This window comes from Lepisosteus platostomus, chromosome 4 (genome assembly GCF_059453375.1).
Source record: "Lepisosteus platostomus isolate fLepPlt1 chromosome 4, fLepPlt1.hap1, whole genome shotgun sequence".
In the NCBI taxonomy this organism is placed as follows: Eukaryota; Metazoa; Chordata; class Actinopteri; order Semionotiformes; family Lepisosteidae; genus Lepisosteus; species Lepisosteus platostomus.
Window position 1 is genome coordinate 7,699,862 of NC_142614.1, and position 17,551 is coordinate 7,717,412.

At 45.7% G+C, this 17,551-nt stretch overlaps 2 protein-coding genes across 4 annotated transcripts; both read left to right on the forward strand.

Moving 5' to 3' along the window:
• Window positions 1-3,473: 3,473 nt before the first annotated feature.
• Window positions 3,474-9,859, forward strand: LOC148672371 (uncharacterized). 2 transcript variants are annotated; one of them, XM_088628047.1, is made up of 20 exons: window positions 3,474-3,612; window positions 3,791-3,849; window positions 4,241-4,333; window positions 4,439-4,566; window positions 4,942-5,085; window positions 5,555-5,626; window positions 6,107-6,283; window positions 6,365-6,461; window positions 6,567-6,790; window positions 6,879-7,032; window positions 7,316-7,524; window positions 7,629-7,746; window positions 7,825-8,030; window positions 8,266-8,383; window positions 8,469-8,638; window positions 8,729-8,826; window positions 9,266-9,381; window positions 9,479-9,529; window positions 9,601-9,642; window positions 9,714-9,859. In XM_088628047.1, exons 1-20 carry the CDS (start codon window positions 3,518-3,520, stop codon window positions 9,815-9,817), a joined length of 2,475 nt encoding a protein of 824 aa, XP_088484173.1. In that variant the 5' UTR covers window positions 3,474-3,517; the 3' UTR covers window positions 9,818-9,859. The 2 variants fall into 2 exon arrangements, with proteins under 2 accessions (XP_088484173.1, XP_088484174.1); XM_088628048.1 differs by having other exon boundaries at window positions 4,244-4,333.
• Window positions 9,860-11,655: 1,796 nt separating this feature from the next.
• LOC148672372 (uncharacterized) lies at window positions 11,656-17,551 on the forward strand. 2 transcript variants are annotated; one of them, XM_088628062.1, is made up of 6 exons: window positions 11,656-11,901; window positions 12,879-13,060; window positions 13,650-13,782; window positions 14,245-14,333; window positions 16,120-16,917; window positions 16,951-17,551. In XM_088628062.1, the coding sequence occupies exons 2-6, from the start codon at window positions 12,911-12,913 to the stop codon at window positions 17,131-17,133; spliced, it is 1,353 nt and encodes a 450-aa protein (XP_088484188.1). In that variant the 5' UTR covers window positions 11,656-11,901; window positions 12,879-12,910; the 3' UTR covers window positions 17,134-17,551. The 2 variants fall into 2 exon arrangements, with proteins under 2 accessions (XP_088484188.1, XP_088484187.1); XM_088628061.1 differs by having other exon boundaries at window positions 16,120-17,551.

Below are 17,551 nucleotides of genomic sequence, written 5' to 3' on the forward strand. Positions count from 1 at the left end.
CACTCCCATCTAGTACAGCAGCAATGGTCACTTCAGCTACCCGCATGGGGAATAATTACATTATAACCAAAGAGCTTGACGCCAATATGTGTAAAAGCTTTCCAGCACAACAAGAGTAACTTTTTTTCTAACCTCCATAAAGTCGCATGGTGAGAAGTCTCACTGTTCAGATTAAAACCTGTGGATATCCAGCTTGGGCTTGATACAGTAAAGAGAGAAATTTTCTGTCATGTACTGTAGCTGCCAGCAGGACAAACAGGAGCTCCTAGAGGTCTGGGTGTTCATGTTGAGATTCTTAACCTTTCCCTGTGCACTGCACATTCGTGCAGCAGGCAAGTATGGTTAGCTTCACCTCCTCCTCTTCCTGTAAAGACCTTTATCATTGATTCTTAGACATTTAAATGGTGGAAATATGCTTTTTATATGGAAGCAAAAAAAAAACTTGTTTATACGAGATACTGTAGCTAACATATTGGTGCAAACAGGGCTCCAATAAGCTTTTGTACCTTTAAGTACACCATTGCAGATAGTGTAATGGAACAATGTATTTCAGATCAAATTGTTCACAAATTTATGTGCAATGTTATTTATCCAGCAATGAGTGAATGCATTTTGCAACTACCTGAGAAGTGGAGAGGAGGGCAATTAAGAGGAATGTTTAGGCACAGCAGAATTGGGCGAGCCCTGATTTGAAATGAGCCAGGACACGCGAGTTTAGCTCCCCTACTCTCAAGAACGGAGGAATGGAATCTTTAATAACCATGCGGTCAAGATCTTTGTTCTCATTCAGAGTTCAGGACTTCTTACAGTAGAGCTCCGCCTAGTGGAGCACGAACGCTCATCTATCCATCCATCTTCACTCCGCTTTTCCTGGTGAGGGTCGCGGTGGCAGCGGGCCGAGTAGATCGGCCCCGACTACCCTATCCCCAGCAACAGATCCCAGCTCCCAAGCCAGCCGAGATAAATAATCCCTCCAGCGTGTCCTGGGTCTGCCACGGTGTCTCTGCCCAGTGGGACGTGCCCGGAACAGCCCCAGCGGAAGCCGACCAGGGTGCGTCCTAATAAGATGCCCACACACCTCCACTGGCACCTCTTGGTCGTGACGTGAAATGCTGTTAAGATCTGTACTACCAACACTAAGTTAATTCACTTCTACTATAATAATAATGATTGCTTACACTTATAGAGCACTTTTCTGGACACTCCACTCAAAGGGCTTTACAGGTAATGGGGACTCCCCTCCACCACCACCAACTTGCAGCCCCACCTGGATGATGCGACGGCAGCCATAGTGCGCCAGAACACTCACCACACACCAGCTCTCAGTGGGGAGGAGAACAGAGTGATGAAGCCAGTTCAGAAATGGGGATTATTAGGAGGCCGTGATTGGTAAGGGCCAATGGGAAATTTGGCCAGGACGCCGGGGTTACACCCCTCCTCTTTTTGAGAAGCACCCTGGGATTTTCTAATGACCACAGAATGTCAGGACCTCAGTTTTACATCTCATCCAAAGGACAGCACCTGTTTACAGTATAGTGTCCCTGTCACTATACTGGGGCATTAGGACCCACATGGACCACAGGGTGAGCGCCCCCTGCTGGCCCCACTAACACCTCTTCCAGCAGCAACCTTAGTTTTTCCCAGAAGGTCTCCCGTCCAGGTACTGACCAGACTCACACCTGCTTAGTTTCAGTGGGCTGCCAGTTGTGAGCTGCAGAGTGATATGGCTACTGGCTACTGATGTTATGTTCTCTGTTAAATACTTCATTGCATATATACAGTCATGTTTTACTGTACATATAATAATCATATATAGAGTAAATCCCTGGTTTGTCAGATTTAGTTTTAAACTAACAAAATCTGCTGAAGGGGAATTCTGTCTGTAAAATGAGAAAAACAGAGTGTTCCCCGAAACAAGGGTGAAATGCACAAATAATAAAAATAAAATAAAATGATCACTTCATAAGTTTGAAATTCAGGGATATCAGTGGTGGTCTTTAGTGGTTAATTGGTTAATTGCTCACGATCGGTGTTGTGTTTCATGTGGCTTATCGAAAGGTATACAATATATATACGATACATTAAATAAAGAACTTGTGTGTTTATGATATCAGGCACGGGAACAATTTCCATTATTTGCAGTTTTTAGATCCAGTAAGCACACATTCTCACATGGGGTTGGAAAAAAGTTACTTAAAGTAAATTAGGCAATTACCCTGGAAAAAAACTGTGTAAACAAATCCTTCTAAACGGACACCCCTTCCCCCATATTACCATATTAGTCCGTCAAACAATGGTTCATTGTATAAGCTGATGACCTGTGTTATTGATGTTTTATTCAGTTATGCAGTTTAAAATATTCTTGAGTCATATAGATTTCTCTTATTTCAGTTCGTAGATACTGTAGGTTCACCTAAACATGCCTTTCTGTGTTTGCCGATTGGTTATGGGACACCGGGACTGGGAAAAGGGGAGAGATGAGGAAGAGGGGGGGGGCGGTGTAAATGTGACTGCTCAGCCATAACCTGCACAGAGCATATCCGTCTCCATCCTGTTTCCATTCTCACAGGCTGAGTGTTTAACCACCTTCGCACAAGCCCTAAAGTTACATACTGTATATATATCGTTCTTCGGGTAAAGTTGTCTACCAAATGCATTAGTAACCATTTGTAATTGCGTTTAGCGATTATCTTAAAACAATATCCCCAACTATGAACTGGCTTCATCACTCTGCTCTCCTCCCCACTGAGAGCTGGTGTGTGGGGAGCGTACTGGTGCTCTCTGGCTGCTGTCACATCATCCAGGTGGTCATCCAGTAAAGAGCTTTGAGTGGAGTGTCCAGAAAAGCACGATATAAGTGTAATGCTTATTATTATTAACAATAATAATAATTTCCACAGAACGCTGTGCCAGGCGACTACAATGTGGTATTTTGAAGCAGGGATTCCCAGCTGCTCTGGCCCTGGCGACCCACACGCTAGCTGGTTTCGTTTTCTACCGAGTGCTCAATTAATACCTTCAACCCTTAATCCTTAGTCCTAATAATAGGTCTTTTAACTGGATTTTAATCTCACTTTAAAACAATATCGCGTCCACAACAACCTCGCAAAGGTTCAAACCAAGCGACGTGGTGGTTCAGATACGGATTCATTCACGTAAAAAGTTCCGCTGCAGTGAAAAACAGCAGGTTTGGGGATCCCAGGACAGCATGGGGCACCCCTGTTCCGAAACACTAAAAACAGAGTCGTCTTTTTACTCCTTGAGGATGCTATCGACGCTACTGGTGCCGCGGTGCTGAGACAGTTTCCCCCAAAACTAGCGCACCTTTCATTCGTTTGATTGAATTAATCGTGATGAACGCCACACGAGCTAAAGATTGTGGCAATTAAGTGTCATGGCAACCAGACCCAGGTGCGCGTTTCCCATTGGGCGCACGGCGATTGTGTCCGTCTGAAATACGCGGAGCGACCGACCTCCTCCAAGCAACTCCTGACTGCTTTTCTACGTAGCGCGTGGCATGTGGTTTTTAGGTTTTAAGATGTTGGTGGCGGCATTTTCCCCTCCTCGATCAGTCAATAGGAGAATGGCGGGGAGTTTTGAGCTCCTTATAGGGTGAGTGGGTTATTGAGCTGCGTTCCTTACTTTTTACCGCCTGTTGGTCTTGGAGTGTTTGTCTAGTCTGAAACGCGTTTTTTATTGAAAGTAATGGAGGAGGTTGAGATCTGCGGTCTCTGCCTCAGCCTTTTTCTCTGGCGCTAAATACCTTTTTTTTTTTTTTTCCCCTTCCTAGAGTCGTTATGCTGTACGCAAGCCTCTCTACAGGAGTGACGGCAGCTGATCCGCCTCCAGGTAATCCCCCCCTGAATTACTGTGGTGCCTGGTGAAAAGCTAATCGGTACATCTAAACTCTGTTGCAAGCAGATGGATGCCTGTAAGAGGGAATACTCATGGTGGGGAATTTCATTCTTGCTGGCCTGGTAGAAGTCCTGCTTATGAATGTCTGTTTCAACACTAAAGTGAGCTGGGCATTCAGATTTTAACTAAGCTTCAGACTGGTTGGGTGGGGGTATACACTGTACATTTATCCTTGACCTCTAATGACCCCTAACAGGTCTGCCTACATATCTGTGGTAAGTTGAGGTTTAGGTGGTGTGAGGGGATTCTCCATGGTATCAGGCCTGGAGACCACCCCACTCTGCCCCCCTGCTGAGTGTAGAGAACAGCTGTCTCCCATCTTGAGCAGGTGCCATTGTGTCCGAGTGTCGGGACCGCTACTTCTGGGTGTCCGTGGACAGTGGCTTTGCAGGACTAGACTATGACTTTAATGTTGTGGGTAAGTTGGAACCCAATTTATTGGGGGTTATTACTGGACTCTGCCAAGGCCACCTTCAGCTGGTGCCAGGCCAGGAGTAACTAACTTTTTCTTCCCCCCCCTCAGATGGGCAGGTGGTCCAGGTCCTTGATGAGACCTATGCTGCTCAATGCGGCTTCACTCACAGCAGTTTCAACCTCACTGGCCGGCTGATCTTCAGGGCCTCTTTCTTTGCCTGTCATGTGGTGAATGTGGTAAGCTGTCCTGCAAGGAGGTGCCCATAGCTGTGTGGTTGGAGTGGGCCTGTGTAGGTATTGTGGGCTGGTGTGATGCATTTTTTTTGCCTTTAAAAAAAAAGGGGGGTGCAACAGGACTGTAGAAGTTATTGCGGCATCTTGAAGTATTGATCTTTCCTAAGAAAGCTCTAAGGACCTAATTTAGTTGGGTAGTAAGCCAGCTATAGTTATAAATGCAGCTGGAAATACCCCCACTTTCTTTTTGTCATGCTTCCATGCTATGATTTAACTAAGTAAAACTCTAATGCAGCATTTCTATCTCCAGTGCTGTTAATGTGGTTTCTTGGGCATCTACAACATTTCCCCATTCATGGCCTCTGAATTTATCCACAGAATGATCAGACGTTTACCCTGAGCTACCAGTTTGTAACGCGGGATGAGTCCGGCAGGGCGACGGTCTTCCCTTCTGCCATCACCTGCAGCTTGCTTCTGCCCTGGAAGCCCCGTGAGGTGGTCTGTGAGGAGAACTACATGGAGGTAATGTCCTGCTGTGGTTCATCTCGAAGGGAGAAGCACCTTGAGTCTTCACCTGTTGTGCTGTTGAGGTTTGTCCAGGTCACCCAAGGCTTGCAGGCATTTAATAGTTCACTACAAGACAAGATAGATCCTTTATTGGTTGCAGTGCAACAGTGGCTTTACACAGACAACACAGCCACAGTGTAATGAATGACAATAATAGTACAATACAATCAGTACAGTGAGGTGTGCACTAAAAGTTGCTCACAGTCTGGACATGCAAAGAACAAACTAGAACAGTATGCAGAAAACTTGTATTGCATGTATGTATATTAAGACAAGCTACTGTAACTGTTATGGCCTTTAACACCTTGCCCTACAAGGCTGCAAAGAACTTGGATATCCTGTACCACAGTACTTTAATGTAATGAAGTGTAAGTGCTGTACCTAAGATGTCCATATTAGCACTGACTTTTTTTTTCCCTCCAAGGTTTCAGTTGGAAGGGATGTACCTGTGATTCAGCAGGAGGGCCCACTTGCATCAAATGTCACTATGCTTAATGTAAGTTTCTTTTGCCTGTTGCGGGAACCTCTATCAATTCTTTGGAATTCCAAGAGGCCTTCTTGCCTCATTCAACAAATTAATTTGACAATTCAAAAATGCTGCACCCTATACCTATAACCCTTCCTTGGAGTACAAGCTGACCAACTGTAGCCCTTATTAAAAAAGGGTTATGTTGGGACACCTATGTAATAGCCTATTTTGTGTAGCATGTTTTTTTTTAAAGCGACTTCTCAAAGTGCTATGTCAGAACCTTAAAAAGGCCAAGCCCCCTGCACCTGACCTAGAATGACCATATCTTGTAATTCAAATAAATGCTTAAGGGTTTGGCTGAGTCAAGTTAGTTTTGCATGCTAGTGGAGGGCACTTTTGCTTAAGTGGCTGAAGTATTGAAGATGGTACTAATTCAATTAGTGCAAAAAAGCATTGGATCTGTAGGAGTATCTTGTGCAAATGTTAAATCTCGCCTCTCCTATCCAGCTCCAAGGCCCTGGTGAGGCAATGGCAACCTGGCAGATTGCATTCCAGAAATCGGGGGTACCAGATCAGATTATGAATGTCACCTATGCCATTAGCCTTGGTTACATGGTGAACTCAACCTCTTCCAGAGCAGTTTTCAGAAGTGCCTACAACAAGAGCAAAACGGAGATCCTGAAGGTAGAGGCTTGTTCTAATGCTTATTCTATGACCTTGCTTAAGATGCATGGGCTTCATTCCTCTAATTTTCTGTAATTGCAGGTGGATGGGGTCACGGTAGAAGCTATTGATGCAACAATCTTCTTCCAGCAGAAATGGATGCTGATATTAATAGATGTCTCTGCTGCTTGTACTAAAGGCAAGTAGCTGGATATCCATTTAGCCTCATTTAATCCCTCTTATGTTAATTAACTACTTACCATTTCTTCATGCAAGAATCCTTGTTTGCTACCCCACCTTCCAGATCCTGGTACCTTTGATGGTACCTACCTGATCTGGAGCACCCCCAGAATCATGCTGCCTCTAGTGCAGGACCCATCCAGCTTTGAAGATAAGAGCATTGGAATGGGCCTGGGTGGTCAGCTATTGAACAGGAGCACCATGAACCAGAGGGGCTACAAGCTGGAGCTGGTCAAGCAACTGATGCAAATTTCCATCCCTTATGGGGCAGTGGGAGGTTACCTGGAGGTAAATGGTTCTGGAACAGTACATGGAGCTCCTGTGGAACATGTCCTGTTTCCTCTGTTCATGCTCACTATTGCCAACCTTGTTGCAGAGCCGTGTTATCGACAACCATTACAACCAGCGTTACTCCATTGACTTGTTCTTTGAGCACCTGTGGGCAGATGACCAGTATGAAGTGACGCAACACTGCATGTTTGTGCCAGTGAGCACCCCGTTCATCCCCCAGACACCCTTCACTATTGACCGTAAGTGAGCAATTGTTTGGGTTATTGGTACTTGATTATCATGGCTTGTGCATCTTAAGATTGCTCATCTGCAGTATTAATTCAGGATCTTAATTTAGCTATAGTCTTTACATTAGACTTTGTCATTCATGAACTGAATGGGCTATTAAGGTTCCTCTGGTGGGATCTAAATCAAAGTTTGGCGTGCTCCCTGGCAATGTTATGACTTTCATCTGTTATCTTGGACTGTTGAACCAGCACGGAAGCCAAGATGCTATGTAGTCTTCAAATGTAATGTCCACAGAGACCATCCCAGAAGAGAAGATGTTCACAGTCTACCTGGGCATCTTCAATCCTGATGTGGAGCTGAAGGCCCTCAACCTTAATGGGGTGCCCTTGACTATGCCTCAAGTCCAAGCCAGGGGCTTCCCAGTCTCTGAGGTTCAGTACCCTAATGGCACCCATGCATATGTGCTGAAGGTCCCCTTCCAAGACCCCATAGTGATTAAAGATGTAAGTCCTCTTTTTTTTTTTCAGTACAAGGGAGTAAATGGATTTTTATTGCTAGTGTCTTGTCTAACTTGTGGGCTAAAACAAATTACTGTTGCCCTTTTCAGTACATCTCCAAGGGTGTAAACCGGTATACTCTGAAAATCAACTACACCCTGAACATAATCCCCGAGGATGACCCCTATTATCATCCAGCAACTGTAACCCAGGACATCAAAGACATCTGTGAGTTGCTTGCCCTTGATCACTTTTACCAAGTGTCTCATTCTGCATGAGAGCGCTATATTGTTGCTTGTCTTCTAGTGCCTCCTGAGGTCACCGGTGTGTGCAAGAACCAGAGCATCCTCTTCACTGTGCAGAAAGAGGAAGTGAACAATATATGGCTCCTTTACATTGGAGAGGATCAGCTCACCACTGAGCTGGCAGCAGAGCGGGGCTACATTCTCCAGAATGGCTCCATGGCCCTGGTCCTGGAGGTTCCACTTTTTGCTGTTGGATTTTCTTATGAGGTATTTCTAGTGTTGTTCACGAACTCCATAGAGTAGTCTGTGTGTGACTTGCTTTTGAAGATGTGCCCAAAATCCATGCTTCCAAAAAGCTAGGACAAATATTGGGTTCTAGCATTGGTGCACTGGAGCAGTCCACTTAAGTTGAGGTCACCTAAGGTGATGGACTACTTGGAATTTCACCTCCCATACCCAAGCATAGATCACCTATACAAAACTTCTCCTTTGGCTCCTTAAGGAAGTCTCCCTGACAGATTTCTACGCCTCCATTACTATCAATGTCAAGGATTACAAGACTCTGGAAGTGGTGAACTCCACTAGGATACGCTGTCTATTTTCAACCACGGAGCTCTTGGGTAAGTTTGAACTTGCTGCAGTTCAAGTGATCCAACTTATTTGAAGTGCTACTCTGGGTTATAACAATGTTCCTCCCCCCAACAGTGTGCATGCCCAATGGCTTTATGACTGCAGTGGTCTCGACTACTGTGCCTGTGCCCTATGTGGATCCCAAGAAGACCACGTTGCTGGACAAGAGCTGTGGACCCAAGGAGGCCGATGACACCAGGGCCCTGTTCAACTTCAGTGTGTCCACTTGTGGCACAAGGAGATATGCAAGTATCCCTTCATGCTACCAGGAATGCTTCCTTTTGCACTAGTCTTCAAAAAAAAAAAGTAACAATTCATATTTTTTTGAAATGCAGGTTACTGGCCAGTACCTGATCTATGAGAATGAGGTGGTATACACCCGGGTGTTGTACCCCTACAATGCCCCCGTCATCACCAGGGACACTGAATATAGGTAACTTACATGGGTCGGGGGGGAGGTTGTTTAGTGGTCTAAGCACCTGCTGTCCAAAAAAGCTACAACTTTCTTCATTACTGTGGAACAGTTGAGGTGAAGGCTGAAAGGAGCTTGGATTTAAAGTCCTTGACTACTAACCCTTTGGGTTTATGGAGCATAAACTAAAATGTGACCTTAGACTGAGAAATCAACTTGCAGTGTTGAGGGACTCCTGTTCGGTCACATTTTAAAGCTGACTTGCAAGTAGATCAGTGATGCTACCAAACCTAGATAAATGTCCTCCGATTAGTGTAACTGTCCTGGTGAGGGTTGCTGCCATAAGCAAAATGTGCTTAACTTCCATAGCCCTTTAAATTCAGTTCCTTATGCTGTAGCAGGGAGCATTTAGCCACCTGGTGTTGCAAGAAACTGTCTAAATGTGAACATTGTTTTCCAGGCTGACCATCCGCTGCTACTACCCAATTAATGGTACCAGAGATGTCTTTGTGGATAGGGAGTTTGTCCCAAAAACACGAGGCTATGGTTCTCTGATCGCTTCAGACACCTTGGCGCGTAAGGACTTTTTTTCCCTCCCCATGAGCAACTTCATTATTGACGCTAAGCTTGCACTCCCAGATAATTAACTTATTGGGTGCTTTCTGCGTTTTAGGTGTCAAACGACCCAGAGCTGCCTTTGCATCTCAAGCCCAGATTGTAAGAGGTAAGTATTCTTCATTTTGGATTTAAGTAATGTCTATAACTGGACAGACTAAGCTTTTTTTATTATTCTAGGTGCTGCTTGGTCAGGTGACGTTCAACAGGATGCCTTGACAGGTAACTGGCTTAAACTCTTTGACTTTCCATAAGCAGTTGGCTTCTATTTTTAACATCTTTTTCTCTTCTAGGTGCTGAGCCAGAAGTGAATTATGTGCCAGTTTTAGGAGTAGCCATAGCAGTCTTTGGAGTTCTGCTGCTTGTTTCAATGTTCTTCATTGCTATGAAACATTAAATATCCTTGTATTCTAAAATTAAATGATTGAGTTTGAACAGTGTCCTCTGTATCTTCTTGTCATGGGGAGGGAGTTCAAGATTTGGCTAGAATTGGTATACAGGTTCAAGCCCCTTGTTCTTTAATGCCTCATGTGCTGAGAATTAAACCTGACTAAAATTAGGCATTCTAATGGGCCCTGAACTCAGCACCTGCAGTGCATGTGAAATTGTAACTTTTTCTGTATGGTGTATGGGTGGCAGAGCCACTCTTCCACTAGGCTAGCTTTGCTTTTTCACATTTTCAACAACACATTTTCCTTGTCCTGTGCATTCCAAAGAACATTGCAGATGTCAAGAACTGTGGTCTCCTTCATGGAAATTAATAAAGTATCTAACCACTTTAGCTCTGTCTGCTGTGAGACTTAATGCTGTTTTCATATCCCTGGGTTTGTAATCATACCTACCCTGCAGTCCTGATTTGCAGCAGTGATGTGGGCTATTGTAAGACCCTTTGCTGCATTAGTTTACCTTCGCTTTTTAAGGTAAGTGAATTGGAAGCTTTAACCAGCTTCTCTACATGTAATTTTGAACATTTCCACTTCTAGGGCTGGTTTATTTTCTGAGCTCACTTCATTATTCATGTGGGGATATTTAGGCAATGAAAGCATTAACTTGCACAGGCTGTAGAATTCTTCAGGTGTATAAGCCACCCTCTTCAATTAGGTCCATAGCATTGTGCATGGGGTGGGGACCTTAAGTGGTTTTTACACACCTATTGTCTAGAATTGAGACCCAAATTTCTCTGCATGGATTAAAACTGGTCAGCTAGTCTTGCAAGTGGAGCAGTCTCCCTCCAATGCTATAGGAATTATTGGTGTGCTAACTAAAAAAGGCTGGACAATCTGGTCTCCATTCAAATTGGTTATCTACCCCTCTCCCCACTGAGTGGATGCACAAGGTGTAGCTGAAGTTGCCAGCCTACATATTCATGCTCCATCCTTTCCTCTTTCCCAGGGTTTTACTGGGCTTAATGAGTAATTTTATGTGCATGGTGTTTTGACTTGGTAAACTGTTAAGCTCTCCCCTACACAAGACTAGTGTGCAGAGGCTCTGGGAATTGAAGCAAGTTTTCAATGTTCATGAAATCCCCTTGTCACATTGAGCATGTTCCCAGCGTCCAGGAGGGAAGGAACAGACTAAAGTCAGTTTAGTGCTGGTGAAGAGGTAGAGCTCTACAGCAGTACTGTTCAAAGATGTGAGGTGGGTCAGCTGGGGGATGGAATGGACTTCAGTAAATGGAGAAGGGGGTCTGGTCCTGGTTTAACTAGTCCGGTTAAAATCTTATCTTAATTGACCTGCCGTGCTTTATAGTGCTGTTGTTCAAACAAGCAGGAGGCGTTATATTATCGCAAAAAGCCACTATTGCAGTGCTTTCGCGTTCAGAGATGTATTAATACTTTATTGAAATGTCGGACTGTCCTGCCACTTTCCGAAAAGCTATTCCGAAATGTTGCATTACGCGGTTTTAAACGGGAAATACAAATTCATCTTTTCTGTAAACTTTAATGTTGGAAGCTGGTGTTACGCTGCGATTCTGGTTGAATCGCTTCAATTCACTATGCATCAGGTCGTTTGCCTACACACCGATCACACGAATCAACGATGTTCTAATTTATTGCTGAATTTCATCCTAGATAATGTACATGCAGTTTTAGTCAAATATTAGGGGGAAAAATGATAAAATAACCGAAATTAAATTTGTTGGAGTTATCCATCTGGTCTTAAAATTAGATAAAGTTTGGCATCCGCCAGTCTTCCCCTCCGCCGATGCACAGGGAAAGTTTCCTTTCGATAGGGGGCGATATGTCCTCGTCTGTGCCGAGATTCAAATCGAACAATACGAGCAATGCGTTTGTACGTGTTACCAGCGTTTTCTTTTGCGTGAAAATCTCAGGTCCTTATTTTTTTAAGACCTCGTGACATTTAACCTTGAAGAGAAGGCGCAAAGATGATTTCTCGACTTTACGTCCAGCCGCTTCCTCAGTAACTCATCGGAAGCGGATACGGAGACTGCTGCAAATTTTGCCAAAATCGTCAACTCAGGTAAGAAAAGTGTCTGTTTCCGCTTTTATTTCTAAAAAAAACAATTGACTTTCTTCAGGGTTGACTATGTTGTATAGTAAACCGAAGTAAATGAAGGAACCGGTACCTCCAGAAACGTAGTAACTTGTCGGCCGTTTTGCTGACGTTCTTGCCGCCATTAATTCACTAATCCCGATTTTGACGTGTTTTTCACTTTCTCACATTTCACTTTTACTTGTTCTGAAGAAAAGAAAAAAAGCTTGGTTTATGTCAAATGCCAAATATCATAGGCTGTTTTTTTTGTATTGTTTTATTCGTGCAAAAAGAAAAAAAATGGTGCTGTGATTCTCCTCACATTTTGAAGGGCCATTGCCGCTACAAATGCGTGGGACCCTAATGGGCATTCCAGCTGGTTCTTGTAGAAATGATCAGCTGGTTTCTAATGGCATTAACTGGAATATATTAGTATGAACTGGTTTAACCCATGAGCAGTTTAACACAGTTACAGTGTTTGTCACCAGTTGGGGAGTTTTTTTTTGTAAAAAACTGAGAGGCCCCCCAAACAAAGCTAGTCCACTCATCTCCTCCTTCCGGGTCTCGCTGTCTTTGAAGGCGGTGAGCTTAAATGGTTAATAATGGGTGATTCCATTAACCAGCAAAGGAGTCGATTCCTTGAATGGTTGTCTTGCTTGTAGAGCCCCATGGCCTGTTCTTCAGTCTGGGGTGTTCAGCCTTGTTGGCAGTGCCCTTTCCAATTCAGCTGTTCAAGCCTTATCATCCTCTGGGGGCAATTTGTTTTACAGCCCAGTCCAATGCAACAAGGACAGACAAACATTATGGACTGAGATAATGGTACAATAGCCTTACGGGAGATAAGAGAATTACTTTAAGTTGAAGGGCCTTGTCCAGGGAAATGCATTCCCAGAATAGGCGGATGACGGTTTGGATCCTGTTGCCCGTGTTCAAAGAACCGTTTCTGTTGTGCTTCTGCTCTTAAGGTGCTGTTAAAGAGGGCTCAGCGGTTGCGAGGATGACTTCCCCTGTTGCCACGGCAGCTGGGAGGGTGATTGACAGGCAGGCCAATGGGGAAGCAGCTGGCGAGGGACACCTGGGGGACTCTGGGGAGCTGAAGAGGGGCTCTGACCAGGGCTTCGCTGGCCTCTCGACTCACATGCGGCAGGTACTGGTGTCTGCAGAATGCCCCCTTTTATTGTGTGAGCACGAGGGCATGAGAATGGCTACAATGACCAGAGTCTGCCATTTGACCAGTTGTGGTCACTTGGACACCCGTAGATTATTGAAGAATCTAGCCATTCCTTTGGTTGTCCGCAGCTCCGTCGCTTTCCCTGGAATGGTTTGTGCCAGACATCCACAACTCTCTGTGGAAAGCATAACGTAACGGTCTCCACAGCGTGTTTTCAGACCTGAGCTTCATCTTCCGTGTGTCCTGGGGGTGGGGACGGGGCTTGGGGGTTCATTTTGACAGTCCTTCCTGAGGTCTGCTTGACCTTTTTCCGCGTGACCTCTGTATCTGGGGGTCGTGGGGGTCGTGGGGGTCAGCGGCACGACAAGGGGTGATGGGAGTCTCGCTTTTTTTTTTTTCCCCAGGCCCCTCAAAACTTGGCAACAGTACGTGAAAGCGGTGACCCGTGTACTGAAATGCGCCAGATTTTAGAGGGGTTTTTCAGAAGTCCCCCTCTCTGTGCTCAGAGTCCCGGGCGACTAGCGCATTAAATGCGTGGCACGCTCTTCTCTTCCTGCTTCCTCAGGTCCAGCGGCCGGCTGTCCTGCCCTGCCTCTCATCGCGGACTCTCCCTCACCCTTCCTTCTACTCGCTGTACGTGGCCATGGGGTCCGTGCACGGAGCTCGGAATCGCAGCGGTCACCCCGACAGGCAGCCAGGTAACCCCAGCCTGCCAGCCCCAGGGAGAGGGGAGCAGGGAAGCTCGGATCTGGGCTGTGGTGGGCGCACGTCGGTATCTTTCATTTCACCCCCCATCCTCATCCTGTTTGCAATTAAGTGTAGTTTCCCTCACCCCATGTGTTTCGGTGAGGAGGTTGTTCTGTGAGCCTGGCCCGTCTGTTAGTCCATAGCGTGTTGATCCATGGATCTCAAGCAGTTGTTTCTTGAAAGAATCTGGGGTATCGGCTTGGACAGCGTGGCTGTTCCATACCCCCACCACCCTTTGGGTAAAGAATCCCCCCCCCCCCCGTTTTTGGTTTCAACTTCCCCTTGTGTCTTCCAGTTTGTGTATCCCGTTTCATTTTCACAAGGCTACTGTGTTGGCTTTGTTAATTCAGGCCACTGCTCTAAAGAGTCCTCCTCCTTCAGCTAATGCTCATCTCCCTGTCTCTTGGTTATAGTGCCCGCAATGTGTCCAGCTGATTTCTACTACACAGACCCCATGTTGCCTCCAGGGAGCCGGATCTGCAATACCATGTCTCAGCTAGAGGTAAGCATATAGGCACTTTTTCCATGGATGTATTCTTCTTCCTTTGCGGGCTCCTGACAGGGCAAATCAACAGGATTCCCAGTCAAAGGAGCAGATTCTCACACACAGGCTTCAGGAGTGAGAGACTGGCTTCCATCATGTTTTCCTAGCTGGAATGCCATCCTGCTCTTGAGAAGGCGGCGGAATGGGTAAAGCTTACAGTCAGCTCCCAGGCCCTCCAATACCTTCTACTGAAGGTCGCCGTGTTGACATGTCAGTCCCTGGGGGGGTTCCTTATATTTTGGCCAGTGAGTGAATTCCAAGGCCGGCTTTGAGAAGGCCCCTGTTTTGTTTCAGTTCAGTCTGTGGAATAGCGCTGTGTGAGGAAAAACAAGCCTTCCCATCTATGTGCTTCAGTACGGACACTTTTATTCTTCTAAAATGGTACAATTAGTAGCAGCATCGTTTATTTTTTAACTTTAGGCTCAGATTTAATTTTGTTTTTAAGTGAGTGGATTTGGGGGGGAGGGTTCATTCAAAATTCTTCAGATTAGTCAGTGAAACACAAAACGGAAGACCCAAGTAAAAACATTAAGGACGAGCATTTAAGTCAGACAATAGGAATCGCTACTTTATGCCGCGGGTGGTGGGAGTCTGGAGCAAGACACCCAGCGCCTATGTTTTTGAAGCCACTGGGGCCTTTCAAGAAATAATAATAATAATAAACTTTATTTTATATAGCGCCTTTAAAGGTGGCTTCTCAAAGCGCTTTACAGAATGACAATAACAATAAATAAGAAGAATACAACAATAAATAAGAAGAATACACAAGATAAGACACAATTACAACAATCAATAACAATAGAGGAGACTGTGGATGGTGGTACTAAGAAGAGCAAAGGGGTTAAGATTGGAACCAGTTAAGTAAAGAAATGGCTCCTCTAATGTGTAACATTTCCCCTGTTCCAGTACAGGACAGGTCTATTGCAGAATCAGCTTTTTCATTGCAGGACTGAATTTATTAGAAGTATATTTGAGCACATGAGAGGGATGCAGTGGCATGTATCGCCAGCTACAGGGTTTGAGTAAGGTGTGGTAGGAGATTTGGCAAAGGAGAATAAAAGTGCCAGGAGCTGAACACAGGAATAGCTGTGGTCATAGTTGCATTGACAGCTCAGATTTTCTTCTGTCCTGCCGGGATGAAATTAGACACGGGTCTTGGGGATTAAGGAGAATCAGACAGACAGAGCTCCCCAAAGTCTCAGCTGAGACGAGGGGCAGCTGGGAAGGGGGGATGGGTGTTGATCCTGGTGCAACAACAGAGCAGCCCTGCATTTTCAGTACAACATGATGCAGTGCCATACAGTAGACCCCTCTCTACTGTGGTTTCAGTGTGTGTTCATATGACCGATCTGATTTTGCCATGTGAAGCATTAGTGAGTACAGGATGTTAAAGTCGCATGAAAAGGTTGCTTCAGATGATATATGTAATAATATAGTAAGCATACTCCCAGAAAAAGGGTTTTTAAAATATTCATGTTTTGTGCAAAATTTCTTTTAAAATTGTGGTTGACTCCAAACCTAGCTTTGCACAACAATAACTATTTTAAGGGAGTTGCGGGCTTTGCACTCTAAAAAGGAAGAGCAGTGCTCTGAATGTCTGCTTATAGAGAGACCGTTGCAGGCTGTAGTGGTTTGTAAACTGGACAGCTGCATTATTTGGCTCTGTACGGTGGTCATCAGTCACTGTAGGAGATACCTGATGTGTCAAGCTCCTCTTCCCTGCCCCTTACATCACACAACACAGGTCCTTGAGTGCTGCCAGCTCAACACGCCTCCACCAATCATGTCTGCATGCCAGGCACCCCCTCCAGGTCCCAACCCCTTCAGCTCCGCACCCCATCCCGTCAGGCAACTGGGACAACCGACCTGGGATAGGAAATGGCGTCCCCGTGAAACTCCACAGTCTGTTGGGTCGAGACGGATCGGGATCGTCCAGCTCAACCCAGAGGAGGACCAGGCGGTCACCAGCCTGCTGCGGCTCCATTATGATCAGTTCCCTGTAGAGAGGAATGCCGGGGAACCCGTGCTTTCTCCCCTGCAGGACAAGATTCCACTGGGAGATTCCACAGTGTATCCCAATTCGGAATGTGGTGCGAATGACCTGCCCCGGACCCCCACAGACGCAACCCTTTTCTCTGCAGCAGAGTCTTGCACGTCAGGAGGGCACTCTGAGGAGGAGATGGAGGCGGTACACGCGTTGCTGGAACTGGAAGGCAGGGGCCTGTGCTATCCTCTAGAGGAAGGGCCTGGAAGATCTGCCCCCGAGAGCCCTGAGGAATTCGGAGACGGAGACACAAGTGAGCCTGGAAACGGGGAATCGATCTTCTTTGCAGCACATTTACCCAGAGAACCGGATTCCCTGCCAGCTGGCTGCCCAGAGCTGGAGGACTGGCCTGTGACAAGTGATCAGCTGGCTGCAGGAGTGTGGGGGAGTCTGGGGAGAGAGTCCGGTGACGCCAGCCAGCCAGACCCCAGCCTTTCTTTGGCCTTAGATGGCAGAGCTGGAGCTGGGGAGGGAGACGTTGTGAAAGAGAGAAGCAAGGTGGCTTCGGTGGCTGGCGTCCAGCCAGCCCAGTGCCAGCCTGTGCTTGAGAGCCTGCCTGGCTTGCAGCCTTACCAGGTAGAAGGTCTGACAGCTGGGGAAGGCTGGAATGAAAGGGAAGAGGAATTTCATGGTCTGGAAGGTGGAAGGTCGCAGGCCTTGCCAGATCTTTGTCTGTTCTCAGACTGGCAAGGCTCATTGGGCCAGACTGTTTGATGCCCATCCAGTGCGTTTTGTGCAGAGTGTCATCGCAGGCAGTGGAGATGGGAGTGGGCTGTGGATTAGTCAGAAGAAGGCAGTGCCTAGACCTGCCTCATTCCTAAATGTGTAACTGGCACAGGTGATTGTAAAGGGAGAGAAAAATACATCTGTTCATATAAAAGTAAGAAAAACACTTCAGAATCTTGAGAGAGCCTGGTAAAACAGAAACCTTAGTAAACCATCAAGGTCTTTTTTTTTAAAGCTGTGAGGAAAAAAAAATCCTTTCCTTATAGATCTTTGTCATCGAAAGGAAAAGTGTTCCCATTTGTTAAATTTGACTCTTTCATTATACATTATGATTATACCGGGTTTCTATTTTATTATCCTTTTCACATTTTTTATTGTCTTTTTTTATAAAAATGTTTTAGAGTTT